We start from the raw sequence: 21,585 nt of genomic DNA, 5'->3' as shown, positions 1-21,585 counted from the left end.
CAAATATGAATGTATAAAATGTGTTTGCGCTTGTATAAATCAAGAGAAAATTGTATGTATACATATATTTTCGTTCCCCTCTCTCCCTACTCCCAGATCTCGCTCGTCATTCACTCGCCTCTCTCACTTTATAACAAAAATGTATACATTGTGTCTGCGTTTGTATAAAGCAAGAGAAATTTATATATACAAATATAAAAATATATTTTTTCTTGCTATACACTTATGATTATACAAATATGATCTTTTCCTGTCCAATTTTCTTTTGGTTTTCTCTTTTTTTCGTTTATACAAATGTATATTATATAATTGATTCTTTTGTATATCTATAGCGAAACAGATTATACAATTGCTTTTTTTTTTGTATATATAGCGAAATAACCATAACAAACATAGAGATTAATATGAAACACAATTATATAAACTATAGTTATAACATACAAATATAATTTTTGCATTTGTTACATGCGAAATGTTGGGTTATGAGTCTTTTTTCCCTTCCTATGTGGATAAATAAAAGCCCAATTTGGACCAACCCATTTTTGTCCATAAGCCCATTCTTATGAGGCAAATATAAACCTATTTAGGGTCTTATTTTCAGACATACACAGAGAGTTTTTTAGCAGCCAAAAAGAGCAGATTTTCGCAGTCAAATTTCAGCCATAACAGCCAACTTCAAATTGCGATTCCCGCTTCATTTCTTGTCCGATTGAGCTGATTTTTGGACAGCATATTATCTTCATCTCAATCTTTGATTAGGAACTGACAGAGTTGGATTTGGTGGCCTGCAGCTTCAGTTTTGCTGTCGTGAATAGTAGCTGCGAAATTGGTGATTTTGCTCCTTTAATTCTCTAGATTTGGTGCAATCTTATTTTGTTGTTGCTCGTTGTTTGGCACTTGTTTTGTGGCCAATTTTGGAGAACAATATTGTAACTCTTGGTGATTATAGTGGAGCTTTTGGTCCCGTGGTTTTTTACTCTTCACATCGAAGGGTTTTCCACGTAAATCTTGGTGTCTTGTGTGATTGGTTTATTATTGTCTTGTTATATTTGTTTGGTTGAATTACTTTCTGCCTTACTATCATATTGCTTGTGGTTGTTTGTTTTCTCTTGGTTCAAATCGAAAAGGGAAAGTATAGACTTGGGTATTCTTCCGCTGTTATCCTGTCAGGCATTCTTTGTTAGTGTCTTGTCTTTCCCAACAAAGTGGTATCAGAGCATTGGTTATTGTTGATTGTCGTTTTGAATGATGGAGGCAAATATGAGCAAAATGGTGTGTTTAACTGGTAGTAACTATCATATTTGGAAAGGCAAGATGAAAGATCTTCTATTTGTCAAGAAGATGCATTTACCTGTGTTTGCTTCTAATAAGCCTCAGTCTTTGAATGATGAAGAATGGGAATTTGAGCATCTGCAGGTTTGTGGCTATATTAGACAATGGGTTGAAGATAATGTTAGAAATCATATTGTGAATGAGACACATGCCAAAAGTTTGTGGGACAAGCTCGAGACACTTTATGCTTCGAAGACTGGCAACAACAAGTTGTTCCTATTGAAACAATTAATGAATATCAGGTATAAAGAGGGCACTCCTATTTCTGATCATATTAATGATTTTCAGGGTGTTCTTGACCAGCTGTCCGGAATGGGTGTAAAGTTTGATGATGAGATACAGGGACTTTGGCTTCTTAATACTCTGCCAGACTCTTGGGAAACTCTTCGCGTTTCTTTGACTAATTCTGCTCCCAGTAGTGTTGTAACCATGGAATATACTAAGAGTGGTGTCTTGAATGAAGAAATGAGAAGAAGATCTCAAGCCTCATCTTCTTCAGCTTCACACTCCGATGTTTTGGTTACTGAAGATAGGGGGAGAAACAAGTCCAGAGGTCAAAATGATAGAGGTAAAAGTAGAAGCAAGTCAAAGTCTAAATACAAGAATACTATATGTGACTATTGCCACAAGAATGGGCATATCATGAAATATTGTTACAAGCACAAGAGAGATATGAGACAACAAAAGAGAGAAGGCGATAATGAAAATCGTGTTGCTGTTGTTGCTAATAATGATCTTCTTGTTTCTTGTGATGAAAATGCCATTAATCTTGTTCGTGATGAGTCTAGCTGGTTTGTGAATTCTGGTGCTACTTCTCATGTCACGCCAAAGAAGGAATTATTTTCTTCTTATACTCCAGGTAATTTTGGAACGTTGAAAATGGGCAATAATCATGAAGTTGAAGTTATTGGCATTGGGACAGTTTGTTTGGAAAGTAACAATGGTTCCAAACTAGTTCTTAATAATGTCAAGCATGCTCCAGATGTTCGCTTGAATTTGATTTCTGTGGGATATCTTGATGATGAGGGTTATGTTAATACACTTGGTGCTGGCCAGTGAAAGCTTACTAGAGGTTTGATGGTTGTGGCCCGTGGTGACAAGTTGTCTAACTTGTATGTATTTCAGGGCTCCATATCCAGAGACTCAGTAAATTTGGTGGAGAATGATACTTCATCAGAGTTATGGCATAGAAGGCTGAGTCATATGAGCGAGAAGGGGATTGATAATTTGGCTAAGAAAAATTTGCTTTCTGGAGTGAAACAAGCAAAGTTGAAGAAATGTGTTCATTGCTTAGCCGGTAAACAGAAAAGAGTTTCTTTTCAGAGTCATCCGCCTTCAAGAAAGCTTGATTTGCTGGAGTTGGTACATTCTGATTTGTGTGGTCCTTTTAAGGTAAGATCTCATGGTGGTGCACTTTACTTTGTGACTTTTATTGATGATCATTCTCGCAAACTCTGGGTATTTCCTTTGAAGTCCAAGGATCAAGTACTTGATGTGTTCAAGGGTTTTCAGGCCTTGGTTGAAAGACAAACAGGGAAGACATTGAAATGCATCCGCTCAGATAATGGTGGTGAGTATATTGGTCCTTTTGATAGATATTGCAGAGAGTAGGGTATTAGGCATCAGAAAACTCCTCCAAAGACTCCTCAGTTAAATGGTTTAGCAGAGAGGATGAACAGAACTCTAGTTGAGAGGGTTAGATGTATGCTTTCAGATGCTAAGCTGTCAGATTCCTTTTGGGCAGAAGCACTTAATACTGCTGCTTATGTTATCAATTTATCTCCTGCTGTTGCTTTAGATGGTGATCTCCCTGACAGAGTTTGGACTGGTAAGAATGTTTCTTATGATCATCTTAGAGTCTTTGGGTGTAAAGCCTTTGTACATGTTCCTAAGGATGAAAGGTCAAAGTTGGATGTTAAAACTAGGCAGTGTATCTTCATTAGTTATGGTCAAGATGAATTTGGCTATCGTTTCTATGATCCTGTTGAGAAGAAACTTGTTAGAAGTCGTGATGTTGTGTTCTTTGAAGACCAAACAATTGAAGATTTTGACAAAGCTGACAAGGCTGATTTTCAGACTAGTGAGAGCTTAGTTGATGTTGATCCAGTTCCGTTGACTATTGCACCGGAAGAAAATCTTCATAATGATGAAAATCAAGTTGATAATGAAGATGGTGATCATGTTCAGAATGACCGGCATGATGTTGTTGATGCTCTAGTGCAAGATGATGTGGTTGTCCAACAACCAATTATAGATGCTCCAGAGAGTTCTCTCAGACGATATAGTAGAGAGAGAATTCCTTCATCTCGTTATTCTCCCAATGAGTATGTACTCTTGACTGACGGGGGAGAACCTGAGAGTCTTGATGAGGCCATGGAAAGTGAAGAAAAAGAAAGGTGGTTTGATGCTATGGAAGATGAGATTAAATCCTTGCATGATAATCATACCTTTGATTTGGTTAAGTTACCTAAAGACAGAAAAGCTTTGAAAAACAGGTGGGTTTTTCGGGTGAAACACGAAGATGGTAATCCTGTTCCACGGTACAAAGCTAGATTAGTTGTCAAGGGATTTAATCAGAAAAAGGGAGTTGATTTTGATGAGATATTCTCTCCAGTTGTGAAGATGTCATCCATTTGTGTGGTTCTAGGCTTGGCTGCAAGTCTAGATTTAGAGGTTGAGCAAATGGATGTTAAAACTGCTTTCCTCCATGGTGACTTAGATGAAGAAATTTATATGGAGCAACCGGAAGGTTTTGAAGTCAAGGGTAAAGAGAATTATGTTTGCAAATTGAAGAAGAGCTTGTATGGTTTGAAACAAGCTCCCAGGCAGTGGTACAGGAAGTTTGGTTCTTTTATGAGTCAGCAGGGCTTCAAGAAGACTTCTTCAGACCATTGTGTTTTTGTGCAAAAGTTCTCTGATGGTGACTTTATTATTGTATTGCTTTATGTTGATGACATGCTTGTTGTTGGTCATAATACTTGCAGGATTCAGAAGTTGAAGCAAGAGTTGAGTAAGTCTTTTGCTATGAAAGACTTAGGACCAGCAAGGCAGATTCTTGGCATGTAGATTGTCCGTGATAGAAAGGCCAAGAAATTGATATTATCACAAGAGAAGTACATTCAGAAAGTACTTCGCAGATTCAACATGGATAAAGCTAAGGTTGTCAGTACACCTTTAGCTATGCACTTCAAATTGAGCACGAAACAGTGTCCTTCTAGTGATGATGAGAAGGAAGATATGAAGAAAGTTCCTTATGCTTCAGCTGTTGGTAGTTTGATGTATGCGATGGTTTGTACAAGACCGGATATTGCTCACGCTGTTGGAGTTGTTAGTCGTTTTCTTTCTAATCCGGGAAGAGAACATTGGAATGCTATGAAGTGGGTTATGAGATATCTTTGTGGCACTTCTAGTCTGAGTTTGTGTTTTGGTACAGGGAAGCCTATTCTTTATGGTTATACTGATTCAGACATGGCTGGTGATGTTGATACTCGCAAGTCTACTTCAGGGTACTTGGTTACTTTTGCAGGGGGAGCTGTGTCTTGGCAATCTAGGTTGCAAAAATGTGTTGCTCTATCTACTACAGAAGCTGAGCTTATTGCTATCGTTGAAGCTTGTAAAGAATTGCTTTGGATGAAGAGATTCTTGGGGGAACTTGGTTGTGCTCAAGAGAGGTATGTGCTTTATTGTGACAGTCAAAGTGCTATACATCTTGGCAAGAATTCTACGTTCCATGGTCGGTCTAAACACATTGATGTGAGATACCATTGGATTCGAGATGTGTTGGATTCTAAGTTGCTTGAGCTTGAAAAGATTCATACAAATGATAATGGTTCCGATATGATGACTAAAGCTTTGCCAAGAGGGAATTTTGAAGATTGTTGCATGGTCGCCGGGATGGCGGTCTCCTCCACATAGTCGTGAGGGGGAGAATTGTTGGGTTATGGGTCTTTTTTCCCTTCCTATGTGGATAAATAAAAGTCCAATTTGGACCAACCCATTTTTGTCCATAAGCCCATTCTTATGAGGCAAATATAAACCTATTTAGGGTCTTATTTTCAGACATACACAGAGAGTTTTTTAGCAGCCAAAAAGAGAGAAAAAGAGCAGATTTTCGCAGTCAAATTTCAGTCAAAACAGCCAACTTCAAATTGCGATTCCCGCTTCGTTTCTTGTCCGATTGAGCTGATTTTTGGACAGCATATTATCTTCATCTCAATCTTTGAATAGGAACCGACAGAGTTGGATTTGGTGGCCTGCAGCTTCAGTTTTGCTATCGTGAATAGTAGCTGCGAAATTGGTGATTTTGCTCCTTTAATTCTCTAGATTTGGTGCAATCTTATTTTGTTGTTGCTCGTTGTTTGGCACTTGTTTTGTGGCCAATTTTGGAGAACAATATTGTAACTCTTGGTGATTATAGTGGAGCTTTTGGTCCCGTGGTTTTTTACTCTTCACATCGAAGGGTTTTCCACGTAAATCTTGGTGTCTTGTGTGATTGGTTTATTATTGTCTTGTTATATTTGTTTGGTTGAATTACTTTCTGCCTTACTATCATATTGCTTGTGGTTGTTTGTTTTCTCTTGGTTCAAATCGAAAAGGGAAAGTATAGACTTGGGTATTCTTCCGCTGTTATCCTGTCAGGCATTCTTTGTTAGTGCCTTGTCTTTCCCAACACGAAAGTTATTCCTCCTTACTGTACGATATTATATAGTCATACAATATTTGCATGTAATAATTTAAATAAAACAACAAAGTACTAGAGCTAAGTGGTATGAGTGTCACGACAAGCACCTTTTAAAGAAATAGTGATCTATAATTTGTTATATATATTTTTTTAATTTGTGTTATCTCTCGAATTTTGATATTTAAATAATTTTTTTTAAAATTAATTTTGTATCACTAGAGAAGTAATGTTATTATAGGATAACGAGAGGGTCTATGAGTGGCTATTAACATCCTTTGAGGTGTTTAATGAGTTTTATTTTCTTGGTTAAATAAATGAAAAGCTTTTATTCAACAAGTGGGCATAATTCAAATTCGAATCAAAAATCAATGGTTTGAAGAAAAAAAAGTTATTAATTTATAAATAATGAGTATTAATTTAGCAATTTTGATAATAATTTTAAAATTTTTTATATTAAATTATTGATTCTTAACAATTTGAGATTTTTTTCTTGATAAATTAACCAACAATTCGTTAATAAATCAAATAATTCTATTTATACCATTTGATATATAAATTCCTCGCCTTAAGTATATTTCATACTTTTATTTCAAGCTATGTTACTCTACAATGTGATAATGTTTACTTTTGAGCAAAATGTAATATGTCCGATTCATATGCATGGTTTATTTAGTTTGTCTTGTTATTTCTAAGTGATATTTCCAATAATTTTTTTGGTGCCTCTAATAAATCAATAACCGATAAAATAAAGTTCAAAATTGCATAGAACCGAATCGTATTCACAAGACTAGATCCAAAGTATCAAAAACAAAGAAAAGTTAATCAATTGTATACGATCCATTTTTGAAGGTAACGCTCTCGATAGTAACTTTTTTCATTTTCGTAATTTAAATTCGAGATTTTTGATTACGTTAAAAAACACGCAGAAAGTATGGGGAATACGAACTTACCAAACTTTTTGACTTTCCTGCTCTATTTAAGACTGCAGCAACGGACAGAAATGTCATTTCACATTCCACAGTCCATTTTCAACTACTTTTCTTTTCTTCTCCATTTTTGCCCCAATCAGTATTCAGTATCTTCTCCGACCAATGAGCAAAGAAGGAAGTAGAAGAGGAGTAAAATGGAGCTGGACCTCCGCCTTCGTCGGTGCCGCCGCTGCCGCAGCAACGGTGATGACACTCTCTTCGAAGCCACGGGATCCTGATTTTCATCTCATCTCCATCGATCTCACTTCCTTCAAGCTCAATTTCCCCGTCGTAGACGCGGAACTCATCCTCACCGTTCACGTGACTAACCCTAACGTTACTTCAATCAACTACTCCTCAACAGAAATGTCGATTTTCTACTCCGGCGATCACCTCGGTTCAGCTCGTGTGAAAGCCGGATCTCAGCCGCCGCGTTCCTGTCAGGTACTCCGTCTTCCGGCGAGGTTAAGCGGACTTCAACTTGCACATCACGGGAAGGAATTCGTCGCCGATGTAGCGAAGAGGGAGATGTTGCTGGATGCTACGGTGGATATAGAAGGTTTTGCGAAGGTGATGTGGTGGGACCATAAATTCCGGGTGCACGTGGATAGTCACGTGACCGTAGACCCGGTTTTTCTTGACGTTATTGATCAGGAAAATAAATCGGCTTTAGAGGTCTTTGTGAAATAACGGTTCAGTCCGGTTCAGTGTGTTGTATCGGTTTATTTTGTATTCATCACCACTAAAAATGTACTTCAGTAATTAAAATATTTAAGTTCTATCGTTACAATTCACTTCGATTATATATTCGATAAAATAATTTAAGTGTGTGAAGAGATGAGAGAAGGGAGAGAAGATTGAAGAAGTATTACAGAGATCACGTAATTTAACTTCAAAGAATGTGAAGAATACAAATTATAAAAAAATAGATTTGAAAGATTATCAAAAAGATTCTTTAGTTTTATAATAATATAAATAATATAATAATCTTTAGAATCATAAAAAAATTTTAAAAAAAAACTTTGTAAACACTACTTTATCTCTTTATAATCATATAAATATTACTATAATAATATCAACACGTTTTTCATTTTTCAAAGTGGAGTTTGATTGATTATGGGTTTTCACATTAGTGGTGTTAAAAGGCTTTGTGGAATATTTTAAAGTCACGAAATTAGAATTTTTTAAAGAAAATTTTACGAAAGGAAAATAATGATATATAAATATGTAATAAAATTTTCTTTCATTTTATTAATTAAGGATAATACTAAATGATAAAAAAAAAATTGGAAAAATAACTTAAATACACAATTATAAGTTTAGTTTTCTCTAATTTTTCCTTCTTTTTTTTTAAATATTACATAATTTGTTTTTTTAATTTTTGTAGAAGTTTGGAGATACATATAGTCTTCTCTCTCCTATAACACACACTTCCCCCAATATTATGCCTATTTTTTCTCCACTAAAACACTCAATCTTTTGAATCACTTTTTGAATTTTGAATTATTAATTTTAATTAAAAACGTTTCACAACATTTAATATGAAATTTTGAATTTCAAAATCCAAAAAATTTGAAATTTCTAAAAATTGGACCATTGTTCTCTGGTTCTTCTTCTTCTTACTCCATCATCCGTCTATAGTTCTTCTTCTTCTTCTTAATACATCATCTGTTCTTATTTTCTTCTTGTTCATTGCTATATTTCATCAGCCCTCTCTAGGTCTTCTTTTTCTTCTTACTCCATCATTCGTTCCTTTTTTTTGTTCATTGTTCTATTACATCATATTAATGGATCCTTTTACTAATAGAAGGATTTATGATTCGGACAATGAAAATTGGAAAGAAAACAGAAAAAAGTCTTTGCATGATCCTATGAATGTTCGGAAGGATTCAAACAAAGATTTTGGTGAATCATTTAAATCAAAGGTTGACAAAATACACCAAAAAAAAGATAAAAGAAGCAGCAACCATTGTTGTTGAAATTAGTAAAAATTTTAGTAAAGGAATCCCATATGTATCTTGAATTTTTAAAAATTGTTATCATGTATCAGACAATAAATTTAATACATAAGTGCTCTGTGTGTTATAGTGTGTTAGTCGATGCATTGATACATGAATTAGATGTGTATCATATGATATCCTATGTATCAAGAGTTTTTGAAAATTGTTATCATGTATCAGTCAATAAGTTTAATAACTGCGTCATCAAGTGTGCTTGTTGATACATATCGACTCAGTGTGTTATAGTGTTTAGACGGTGCATTGATACAAGAATTTGATGTGTATCATATGATTTTCTATGTATTACGAGTTTTTAAAAATTGTTATCATGTATCAGTCAATAAGTTTAATAACTGGATGTTCATAAAAATATCTTCAAACTAGATGATATAATCTTGAATTTTCAAAATTTGAAATTGTTATCAAATTACGTGCTGAATTAATGCTTATTAATGAACTGTTACCATTATTTAAGCTGATTTAGATAACAAATTTAAATATTTCATTTTTTCCCTTTTTAATCTTAACAGTTTTAAGTTACTGTGTATCATTTACCATGTATCACAATATACTAATGTATCACGCCACAACAATTTTAAGGGATTATTAGTAAATACTAAATTTGTGGGGACTGAATGTAATTATTGTATCACACTATGGGATTCCTTAAATTTATACAAAAAAAATTATTAAGAGTAATGCTAAATGGTAAGAAAATTTAATTAGAATTTGATCAGTAATTTAAAAAGTCTATAGTATTATTTTTATTTTAAAATAAATTTATTATTTTATTTTTTAATTAAAATGTATCGAAGTTAAAAGGATAAAAATTTCAAAAAGATAAAATAATATAGTGTGAAATATGTTATTTTATTAATTAAATTAAATTTTTTGGTAAAATTATATATAATATTATTTTGAATAAAATTATTGTATTCACGTCAATTTGTATTTATATATTAAAATGGCCCATGCTTTGGAACATTTAATTCAACTTGAGTAAATAATAAACGAATCGGGACAGAACTTTTTTAAATTTTTTTTAGTGATAATATATATATATATATATATATATATATATATATATATATATATATATATATATATATATTTTGTTTGGATTATTTTACGTTACATGATTACCATAGAAATCATTTATTTATTTATTTATGATGATTTCAAACGATTTTAAATCATAAAGTATTACTAGCATATTTTAGGATGCAAAAAAGTTATTAAAGAGGCACATAAATTAATTAATTATTATGAAGTAATTGAAATTAGTGTTGTAAGTCGTCTATATAAAGGTGAGTGTTTGATGTGTGTACGTAGAGTTCATGTGATATTTTAGCACACAATATAAATATTTTTGTTAAATAAAAAGATAAATGTGGTTCAATAATTAGACGAAAAGAATATTTTTGAGCTGAAAATATTATTTAAGGATGTATTTAATCTATTTTGAATATTTTATGTATAGTACTGACAGTTTTCTATAATCGTCTATGCGGATGTGAGGTCTATTTGGCATGCACATGTGGCGTTTATGTGATATTTAACACACATAGATATTTTTCGTTAATTAGAAGAGCAAGTGTGCCCAATAGTTTGACGGAAAGAGTATTTTTGAGCGAAAATATAATTTAAGAATATAATATAATTTAGCGGAAAGAGTATTTTCCTGATTCAAATTATCAATTTCGATTTGATTTTAAACCGCACTAATTAAATAATCAGAATAATTTCCTCACCTAACCACCTTTCTTTTAAATATTCTTTTATTCTTATTTTGTAATATAATTATCTTTTATTTTACTTTATAAATAGTACACAGTGGCTCTCTGCAAAACTTGCAGCTCATAGTGTAAGCTTCAAAGAGCCCAAAAATGGCGGAGAAGAATCGATTAGTCACCGTTGCTGCTTTGCAGTTCGCCTGTACCGACGATGTCTCCACCAACGTCGCTACCGCCGAGAGGTTTTTTTTTTTCGATTTCTTTTGTTGCACTTTTTGCGTTATTTGTGTTATGAATTTGAATTGAAATTCGATAGAACAGTAACTAAACTAGAATAGAGTCAATATATGAATTGAAACTAAAACTAAATAAATATAGCATAGATGAAGCTCTTGATCCCGATCTGAAATGAAAGAAGAAGAAGAAGACAGGATTAGAACTGCGTTGAAGAGGAGAGAAGAGGCAAGGAAGAAGTTGAGAATTGTTAGGATACCGGTTTTTTAATTTCTATTAGACTAGAAATAGGTTTATAAAATCCTATTTAGAATAGGAATAGGAATAGGAATAGGAATACAAATAGAATTAGGAATAGTAAATAGTATCCTACTTGGTAAAATGCAGACACAACAACAATTCATGATACGGTCACTCAACTGATAGTTATTATGTCACGAAGTCGCATTTTTAGATAATAAGTGATAGTTGGGTTTAAGTTTTTTCATTTCCAATAGAATTACAATTAATGACTATAGAATAAAGTTAGAAGACTTATGTTGTGTCCTCATATTTTATTCGTCGGTAGAGTTGTTTTATGTACTAAGAGGTTGATTTAATGTTATGAGTTTTTAGGCTTTCTTATAGCTCATTGAGAAAAGGGGGTTGGGATTTTGTGTTGTTGAGCATCTTCATAGTACCCAAAGATGTGACTTGTGGTGAATGAGAACCATGAGGTCTCGGGTATAAATTTGAGTGGAGGACAATTTATTAGGTGATTTCTTCCTATTTGTTCATGTTAAAGCCTTACTGGATGGATTTACCTAGTACCTAGTGAATGTAGCACTTATAGTGCAAATTAGTTGAGGTGTGTGCAAGTTGGTGACGACATCATGGTTATCGAGAAAAAAGTTATTGATCATCTATGTGTTGTTTAGATTTGTAACCATGAGGTCTCAGTTTTAAATTTGAGCGCAGGCAAAATTCCTAGGTGACTTTTTACTATTTATTCATGTTAAAGCCTTAGTGGACGGATTTACCTGGTACCTAGTGGAATGTAGCACTTATAGTGCAAATTATTTGAGGTGTGTGCAAGTTGGTAATGACACCATGATTATCCAGAAAAAAAAATGATTGATCATCTATTTGTTCTTTAGATTTGTAAAAGGGAATCAAGTTTGTCTTTTTGGTGGCATTTACATTTCTGGCTCTAAGATATTCCTTCGACGCAGATTGGTTAGAGCTGCTCATCAGAAGGGTGCAAATATCATCCTCATACAGGTAACAAACAGCCCAACTTTGGAATATCTAGCTACTACACAAAAGAACCATGGATGAAATACATTTTCTTTCTTTGGCGGAAGATAATTATTGATTAGGTTTACCTTTCTCAAGCAACAATATTCACTTCTCTCGGTGAGAACATTTCGTCAGCATTTTTATCCTTTGATCACATGCTGAAACTCTTATCTCTAGATTTTTGTTTGCCTTCGGGTTGTCTGATTGCCTCCTTTATGTGGTAGTCTATGCTGAGGCTGTTGTAAGTTATTTCAAAAGCTGAGTGGTCCGTAATGGATCGGAGAAGCGGAGACATTTGGTCTGTTTTATGCATTATTAGAATGTAACCAAAATGGAATCTAGTCATGTAAACATCATGTTATGACACTAGGAGTTGCTTGGCTAGTCGTCTATTTGAATTCCAGTTCTTAATCCAACTGTCCCTTAGGCTTGGGAGTAGATTTACTTCTGTCAGTATAATATAACTCTGAGCGAGTTAGGCTGAATTTCGGTAGGTCAAAACAAGCTTTGTTAATAAATGGTTGTGTCAATGACCCGCCCAAAAGTTACTTGGGCTGAAACAGGCTAAAAAGGGGGTCATAACCCAATCCATCCAATTTCTTTTTTATGACTATATACAGCATATCAAACAAAAAATGTCTTTTTAAAAATATTTTGTCCTGGTTTCTCATGGGTCACATTAGGCTACATGCCAGCCTTTTAGATGGTTTGAATTGGGTGGGATCAACATGGGCTAAATTTTCCACCCCCAACTCCAAGCAATTTTGGGTCTCCATTTACCAACTCAAACTCTGTTAAATGTGACAGAATAGTCATTAAGCTTTGTTATCTCAAACTGAAAGTATTTGTGTTTAACAGAGTGATAACTCTGCAATTCAAGTGTATAGAAAATTATATGTACAATTGAGTTTGTCAGTATCATTCCTAAGCTACAACTTTCCAAATAGTAAATTACTCCTAATTTTCTGCTAATAAAGGTTTTAATCAGTCCAATGAAACAGAAGCTAAATAATATGGGTTAGTGGAGAACTGTCTTTATTCAGGATATCGAGAACAGTGTAAAAATACCTAAACCCAAAAACATAGAAAGGGAGGAGATAATTAACAACTATACATTAGACCCTTATACTAATAGAATGAGAAAATGTTTAAAACGTATCAAAAATAAGTATTTATCGTGACTAGCACGAGGCATGTGCTTGCCCCAAAACTAGATGAGAATCTTCACATAATAATATATAAGCTGAGGTAAGGGGGTTGAAGGAAGAACCTGATAAGTAAGTCGATAGGAATTGCTAGAAATCAAAAGGCATGATGTTCAGAACTGAAGTTTCATTGATCGATTACAGTGGGACGATGATTCTCCTTATTGGTCCTGCATGTTATCCTCTTTGGGTTGTCCCTGTCAAGCATTCTTTTTTCTGTCTAAATATATCATATGTTTTTGTGTAAAAATTCCTTCGCTTTCTCCACTTGATTTATGTTTCAGTTGCTAATCTAATCATTTCCTTCTCCTGCACCCCCTTCTTTTAAGCATGTGATGCTTTATCCTGAAATTTCGAAGATTTCCATTTCCTGATAGTTCCTGGCTCCTTCTTAACCTCTTTCATAGCTCGTGTGCTTCTTGGTCCATACAGTGCAAGTGTGGAAACTTAATTGAATGCAGAGAGAGCAAGTATCATTGATGGCCAGGACGGACGGATAACAATGGCTAGTCTTTAGTAGCGTGGAATCATTTCACAGTCACAACAGATTTGTCCTGTTATTATATTACTAGCTCTTTTCTGTGGACAGATGTGAGAATGAAGGTTAATCTCGGAAGTAGGAAAGTGTTTTTAGATGGAACAACCATGAGAATGTCATCGACCATTCTGTCACATTTAATGGAGCTTGTTAAATGATAGCAAACACACATAGTTTTTTGTAAACTTAAGTATGCGACCAATGATTGCCATCAAAGCAAGACATATAGACTGTAGATTTGTGGGCAGGTCCCTCAGCTACTAAACTTAGGAGTTTAAATATGATCTTAGTTTAAATATGCTCAAAATCGTACTGCAAGGAAAACTTAAAGGACCATTTAAGTTAGAAGCTCGTTTTTGTAATTTCCTCTTGGCTACTTTCTTGTTCATACTAATTGTAACAAAATAGTTAAAGAACTCTGTTTGCGACTTCTGTTCCAGAGTGGAGGTATCTTCTGAAGATGTCTTTGGTACTTGAATTGATTTCAACTTTGCTTCAAACAGCCTTGAATTAGGAATGCTCATTTGGTTTAGCTGTTAGATTCAAGAGAATATGATTGGAAAGTAGCTAAACGGAGAAGAACTTAAAATTGGTTCATAACAAATTCGAGTCAGAGACAGCTGCAAATGTTCCAGTTTCCTTCCATTAAGTAATTAGATTTACCAAAGGTTTTCGTCAGCAATCTTCCATTTTTAAGTTGGTCCAAGACTGTTTCCGAAGTTTCATCATCACACAGTCAATGAGGACCCTAGTTGTACAAGAGTATTGTACTGACTGATTGAATTCGAGATTAGTTAAAGCTGTGGAAATGAAATAAATGTTTGCGGTGTTGGTTTTTATAAATGCAGCAGAGTGTACTGATTTCCTTGAATCTTATAGGGCACGTCTAACTCTTCCGTTATATAATATTATTTTCCTTTGCTATAAGTATCACTGGGAGTGAGGCTAACAAAAAGAACAGGATTTATAGCCAAGGTGTTGACAATTTTATGTAGGCATTGGTAACAAATACCTATAGAAAGAGGGAAAAAGTTGTATGTGATTGTTTACTGTCAGGAGTTCTCAGATCAACTTGAAATGTCCTATCATTTCTCTAATTAGCGAGTTGCAAATGATATTTTTATGGAGTCAGGGTGATGCACTTGAAGTTCGTTGTTCTGTGAACTTGTACTTTTTGAAGCTATTTGGTATTCATCTGCCATGTCTGCAGTACAGTTCCATTGATACTTTCTGGTTTACATCTCAGGAGTTGTTCGAGGGCTATTACTTTTGTCAAGCACAAAAGGAGGAGTTCTTTCATCGAGCAAAACCATATCCGGGCCATCCAACCATTGTTAGGTGGAATTCGGATTGCTTCCGGAGTTTTATTGCAGGGTTCTTTTGCATAAATGTCAAGATTCCAATAACAACTTGACTTTTTCTTCTTCTATGTGCATGTTTGTAGGATGCAGAATCTTGCAAAGGAGCTTGGAGTAGTTATTCCAGTTAGTTTCTTTGAAGAGGCAAATAATGCGCATTACAATTCTGTGGCTATAATTGATGCTGATGGCACAGATCTTGGACTTTACAGGAAGTCCCATATTCCTGATGGACCCGGTTAGTAAACTTGGAAGGACATTCCAAATTCATTGTGCTACTTGTCATTATTCTGTTAGATTTCCCTCAAGCACTTCCTTCAATACTCCTTTTTCATCCTCACGAATTGTTTCTCTCTGCAGGTTATCAGGAAAAGTATTACTTCAATCCCGGTGACACTGGTTTTAAGGTAACAAATACAGGAGACTGAAATCCTATTAACATATTGTGACAGCTATCTTTTCCTGCTTTCCCCTTTTCTCATGGATGTTATGGTGATCATAAACAGGTATTCCAGACAAAATATGCAAAAATTGGAGTTGGTAAGAAATATATATTTTTATAATTGTTCTTTGGGTTTCATTATGTTCTCTACCTTTGATGAGCATTTCGATGCATAGGAGTATGATAAAAGTTGTGCTGCTGTGGCAAAAGACCTTATATCTCCAAAAATTACTTAGACAGGCTTCACGTTGTAATTTTAAATTTTAGTAAAGCGGACAAAGATTCTCTTGTTGTAAAATACAGTGAAGACGGAAAATATACCTGTCATAGTATTGACTGTTATTAAATTCTGTCCAGCAATTTGCTGGGATCAGTGGTTTCCTGAGGCTGCTCGAGCTATGGCACTTCAAGGTGCAGAAGTATTGTTCTACCCTACTGCAATTGGTTCTGAACCTCAAGATGATGGACTTGATTCTCGGGATCACTGGAGGAGGGTGATGCAAGGACACGCTGGTGCTAATGTGGTAAGTTTCTTTTTCTTCTTCTCTTTCATTTTGACTTTTTTTGTTAAGAATGGTAAGTCAAAAAGAAAGTATATGCTGACATGAAAGGGATAGAGTAATGGGTTTCTTCTCCAGAAGTATAGGTCAATGGCTGTCATTTCTGTATCCCATTTGGATTATATTTTGTTTAATCTTACACATGCATATGGACATGTACCACTTTGTTATTAGCCAATTCTTAACAGCACTGTAGCATTTTCTGTGCACCATTCTCAAGATAGGTGTCTGCTAAGAAAATGATTCATTTTTATTAGGGCTATAACAATTTAGACGTTCCAGGTTTTGCCAAACTCAAATATTGGTGTTTTCATTTTACAAGACCAAAACAAGAATGTGACTTTTAAATTGCTGTTTTGGTTTGATTCACTTTTGTTCAGTCAGAATTTAAATAACCTTAAATTTATCGTGTCCAGGTACCTTTAGTGGCGTCAAACCGCATTGGAAAGGAGATAATTGAGACAGAGCATGGGAATAGTGAGATAACATTCTACGGCTACTCTTTCATAGCAGGTAAGCTTGATAGAAAGCTATAGGCTATAGCTTATAAATGAAAAACATCTTCTGCCTTGTGTTTTAAGTTGGCTGTGAACCTGGTTTAAAAATGAACAGGCCCCACTGGGGAGTTGGTTGCAGCTGCCGGTGATAAAGAGGAAGCTGTTCTTGTAGCTCAGTTTGATCTGGACAAAATCAAGTCCAAAAGGCATGGTTGGGGGGTGTATCGTGATCGACGTCCTGATTTATATAAGGTTCTTTTGACGCTAGATGGCAGCAACCCAGTCAAGTGATTCAAGATGATCTAAGTACTGCAGATTCTCCTGCCTTTTTTTTTAAAAATTATAAGAATAAAAATATGAGGACTCAAATGAGAAATTTGTATTTGAGTTTTGTTGTAATGTAACTCGTTAATTTCTGTAATCTGCTGCATTCTACTTTTTATGTAAGGCAAAATTTGTTGAGTTTGAATCCTGCAACGTTTCATCAGTGCATCAATGTGCAAGTTTGATGGTTTTTTGTCACATTCAACTAGCAGTAAGCATATTGATCCCACCTTAAAGAACCTTTTCCAGATATAAAGCTTGGGATGTCAGTTTCTCAATATATCTCTGAAAAACGCTGGAGCTGTATCTGGTGGTCCACAAATATCTATCATCCTATCACTTTCTTGATATTTAGAAAGGATAGTTGCATTTTCGGGTCTCTCAATCCTGTTCCAGATCCATTTGTCGCCAGAAGGTACGTTTTGATGTGCTTTACCACATATTTTATGCTTCTGCTGATATCGTGATGTTACCCCACAACGGTAGGGATAAGGTCTGCATACATCCTTACCCTCCCCAAACCCCACTTGGGACTTGTGGGATTACAATGGTTGTGTTGTTATACTAAGATAATGATGCTAGTTTTCTTTGCCTTTTATTCAGTTGTTTTTTTCCATTCTACTAAGTTAGAATTCCCCCTTATGTCAATAAATTCATTTATCTTATCAGAAAAAAAAGTTTGGAACTATTTTTTGGGGAATAAATGATCCAATTGCTATAGCCACTCGGAAACACCTCTGGCCACAAATAATCTGCATAGTAACAAAGCATATAATTTGATGAAAGATTATTTCTGTGTAGGAGATTGTTTTTACTTTTCAGAGAACTTTAGATAATTTGTTGTGCCTTTGTCATAGCATATTGTTTAGATCATAAGATTCTCCATCAAGTGAATGAGAGCATCTCAATGAAAGCATCTATAATTTTAGAGCCTCTTACTAACCCTTTTGTCTGTAAAAGACCTGTTTCTCTGCCAAACAAATGTTTCTAGGAGCCATTGTAAGGTGTAACAGTTCCTCTTTGTGGGTTGCCCTTTTAGTGATGATTCTATTCCATCTGGTTTTGTTTTGTTTTTATTATATTTAAAAAAATTATGGACCCTGGCCTAACTCAAGCTAGTTCGAGAGGTGAAGACTGTCAAAAAACCATACAAAGAAACAAATGATCTTTACATGCCCAATAATGGACAATCTCTCTTCCCCCTCTTCCGTGGACATCTCTAGCATTGATAATATAAGAGCTCCCTTTCCCTACACACTCAAGGACTCCCCTGCCTGCTTGCCCGCCTCATAGGACCGGATAGTCTGGCCAATATAATACGGGAGCTCAACATTTGATAAATCATGAATGAGCTTAGCTTTGACTATAAGAAAATGGACCTCGAGCCTAATTCAACCCAAAAGCTTAACTCAAGAGGCGAGGATTCTCCTAAATAATAAAAAGTGAAATGATTCAAGCCCTAGACAATTATCTTTCTTCATCCAAAATACCATATACCAGTTCTTTGCTTGAAAAAGGTATATCATTATTGTACAGAATCTTATCCAGAGGGAAAGTTCATTTGTTCGTTATATTCATGTGAATGTGTTTGAAACTGGAAATGTGATGATGCTTCTGTATTTTTACATTGTGATAATGAGATAAACTGATATTTTTGTTTGGTGAACTCACATGGAGCTCTTTTTTTTAAAAAAATATAGTGTCTCTTCTATTTGCCCCAAGGACACAAGTTGATTTCAGGATGTCTAACTTGTGGTCCATGCTGTTACATATGTCTATTTGAAATTAGAATATAGGTGTCTTCTACTTTAGGTCATTTTCATATACTTTCGGCTGGAAATAAGTTGGAAGAATAGATCTTTTGCAATATATCATCATCTAAACATAGGATTAATGTGTCTTTGAGCTACCTCCCTTGACCTATGTCACCAGACCCTCCCACCCCCACCCAATCCTACCCACACCCTTTCCAACAACAACATACCCTATGTAATTTGACAATATAGGTCTGCGGAAGGTAGAGCATACGCAGACCTTACCTATATCTCTTCCCCATTCACAGTTTTTTTGACAGTTCAAGTTCTATACATGGGTAGGGTAAAAAATATTTATAAAATCACGCTACTTGAGAAGTAGCTTCATGTAATTCTTAACAGTGAATTTAAGTTGTATACAATGGTAAGTGTAAAAAAAGGTTTATACTATCAGTTCAATTCTAACCCTTTTTTTTTAATTTAAAGACGATGGAGTCTAGGTCAATTTGCAGGCACCTTAGTTAGATGGGAAGAAATCACTTGTATTTGTTTTGTTTCCATTTGATTTGAGCTTGGAAATTCATGGTTCTCCTCCTGCATCACTAAGCACCTTATCATTGATAAACTCAAAAATATAGTAAAATTACCTGCTATAACAAGTTAAGTTACATTAGTATATAAGTTAGTTTTTTAGGTTTAAGGGATTGGATTTTTCTAGGTCTAGTGGACCAAAATACTATGTTTATACGTAATCAGCAATTTAGTTAGGTGCGGGAGCACTTTACCCCCACAATGTCGAGCATTTTCATTTAGTTAGACCGAGATTTAGTCGGACCACAGTATGGATACAGAATACTAAGTAGGAGATGGACACACAAAAATCTGAAGTAAAATTCAATCAAATTTTGGAATTAAGAATTCCGCTTGCAGTTTTTCTTTATTTGCAGATTTTGCAGATAAAAGAGAGGAAAAAAAAAGCAGAGCTTTGAAACATCATCTTGTAGCTTCCTGCAACATCGGAATATAGAAAGACACAAGAAAACCAAAACAAAAAGGAAAAAGAAAAAATACTATGAAACAAAAACAGTTTGTTTTTGATGATGTTTAACTCCTATACATGCTTATTATCATGTCCTTCTTCAACATTATTTTCATCATTATTATCACCATCATCATCGTCGTCTTCATCTTCATCTTCATCGTCCTCGTCTTCGTCTACAATCTCATCATCAGATTGAATAACGTGCATCATCAAACGTCCATCTTCTCTGCATGCATGTAGGAATTCCTGAGTGGGAATTCGAATTTCTTTAAGTATAAACCTTCCATCTTCCCTGAATGATTTAAAGCAAACCCATGGCTTCCCACTTCTTCCTATGCAAGAAATGGGAGGTGGAAATGACGACCTCTTTTTCGTTCTTGATCTCTTAGAATTATAATCTTGATTGAAGAACACTCGATTCTCTAGCCTGCAAGATATCCGCGTCCTCCTACCTTGTTGTTTTTGTTCTTGTTCTTGTTCTTGTTGATGATTATGAGGAAGATCTTCGTTTCTCAAATCATTCATTAGGTCCTCAACATCATCAGAGCTCTCGAATCCAAGTCCTTCTGTACACATCGATAAGCTATCTGATGTTCTTGATGACAAGCTATCATTATGCCTGTCCTGTTTACTCTTATTGCTTGTAATTTTAGAGTAACTTGAAACAGGACTCTTGCTATTTCTTTCATACTTGTCCTTATTATTGTCAAGCCCTTCAATTTCAGATTGATGAATTGCAGCATCAAGGAAAAACGACGAAGAAGTAGAAGAAAACGACGATGATGCAGATGACAAAGGTAAACAAGAAGAAAAAGAAGATGAAGATGAACCAACAGACGAGGACGAAAAGGAGGAGGACGTAGACACGGTAACACAGTTGTTTTCTTTGAAATGTAATTCTCCGAAAATCTCAGTAAATGAAGAGTCATCTATATGTTTCAATGATTTAGACTGATTCCATGAAGATGAAATGGATTCAATCAGTGATGGATTTTCAGGTAATGGCTTCTCAAATATATGTTGTAAACTTCCACAAGCAGCAGACATTTGGTGTTTTATTTTTCCCTATATTTTTTTTTTCTTTGCTCTTTTGTTGGTTGGCAGTTGGCACAAAGACCAACAAATGAATTGAACAATTCTAGTGAAATTTTTGTGTTGGAAGGGAAAATTGCTGTTTTGTAGGAATACCTTTCTCTTTAACTTTAAAGGATGGGTGGTTATAAATGTTTCTGTTCATTTAATGGTCTCAATTTTGTGTCCAAAAAAAAACTGTGAAAAAGAAAAAAAAATCTGTGTATTTTTTTTCTCTTTCTCTCTCCTTTATCTTTTATTAGTAACCATTGATATAGTAATGTATATATATCATATGATTTCAACTACTTTTTACGCGTTTGGAATATACTACTAGTCTAACTGTGAATGCTAAACTTGTATGAAGGATGTTTTTGGTATTTTTTTTATCGGAAAGTGAGTGGTGGTTTTCTTACTTATTTGTTGGTGTTTCGATAAGTAAATAAAAAATATTGTATCGAAATATGAATGTATAGTCTAGGCAAAGGGATAGGGTGAGAAGGAGACAATTTGTGTTTGAATGTTATTTATGGAACTGTTTTTACTATTTTAATCGGAAAAATTATTT

The 21,585-nt window shown here is 34.6% G+C and overlaps 3 protein-coding genes across 4 annotated transcripts; 2 read left to right on the top strand and 1 right to left on the bottom strand.

The window, feature by feature from the left end:
* Positions 1–6,163: 6,163 nt before the first annotated feature.
* On the top strand, positions 6,164–7,775 carry LOC101262988 (uncharacterized). Its single transcript, XM_004251019.5, has one exon. The coding sequence runs from the start codon at positions 7,105–7,107 to the stop codon at positions 7,669–7,671; it is 567 nt and encodes a 188-aa protein (XP_004251067.1). The 5' UTR covers positions 6,164–7,104; the 3' UTR covers positions 7,672–7,775.
* Positions 7,776–10,812: 3,037 nt separating this feature from the next.
* On the top strand, positions 10,813–17,332 carry CPA (beta-alanine synthase). Of its 2 annotated transcripts, NM_001247456.1 has the most exons (9): positions 10,862–10,956; positions 12,160–12,208; positions 15,216–15,307; positions 15,414–15,565; positions 15,688–15,734; positions 15,834–15,867; positions 16,127–16,293; positions 16,746–16,842; positions 16,942–17,332. In NM_001247456.1, exons 1-9 carry the CDS (start codon positions 10,868–10,870, stop codon positions 17,115–17,117), a joined length of 903 nt encoding a protein of 300 aa, NP_001234385.1. In that variant the 5' UTR covers positions 10,862–10,867; the 3' UTR covers positions 17,118–17,332. The 2 variants fall into 2 exon arrangements, with proteins under 2 accessions (XP_069146819.1, NP_001234385.1); XM_069290718.1 differs by lacking the exon at positions 12,160–12,208 and having other exon boundaries at positions 10,813–10,956; positions 16,942–17,295.
* Positions 17,333–19,787: 2,455 nt separating this feature from the next.
* On the bottom strand, positions 19,788–21,272 carry LOC101262686 (protein FANTASTIC FOUR 3-like). Its single transcript, XM_069291161.1, has one exon. The coding sequence runs from the start codon at positions 20,991–20,993 to the stop codon at positions 20,016–20,018; it is 978 nt and encodes a 325-aa protein (XP_069147262.1). The 5' UTR covers positions 20,994–21,272; the 3' UTR covers positions 19,788–20,015.
* Positions 21,273–21,585: the final 313 nt, after the last annotated feature.

Source organism: Solanum lycopersicum, chromosome 11, assembly GCF_036512215.1.
Source record: "Solanum lycopersicum chromosome 11, SLM_r2.1".
In the NCBI taxonomy this organism is placed as follows: domain Eukaryota; kingdom Viridiplantae; phylum Streptophyta; class Magnoliopsida; order Solanales; family Solanaceae; genus Solanum; species Solanum lycopersicum.
This window is presented reverse-complemented; position numbering and strand designations above follow the sequence as displayed.

Bases quoted from the DNA above. Each gene is read 5' to 3' on its own strand.
- LOC101262988 (XM_004251019.5), top strand. From the start codon at position 7,105: ATGAGCAAAGAAGGAAGTAGAAGAGGAGTAAAATGGAGCTGGACCTCC.
- CPA (NM_001247456.1), top strand. From the start codon at position 10,868: ATGGCGGAGAAGAATCGATTAGTCACCGTTGCTGCTTTGCAGTTCGCC. The intron at 10,957-12,159 runs GTTTTTTTTTTT...CCTTCGACGCAG, and splicing joins AACGTCGCTACCGCCGAGAG to ATTGGTTAGAGCTGCTCATC. The intron at 15,868-16,126 runs GTAAGAAATATA...AATTCTGTCCAG, and splicing joins ATATGCAAAAATTGGAGTTG to CAATTTGCTGGGATCAGTGG.
- LOC101262686 (XM_069291161.1), bottom strand. From the start codon at position 20,993: ATGTCTGCTGCTTGTGGAAGTTTACAACATATATTTGAGAAGCCATTA.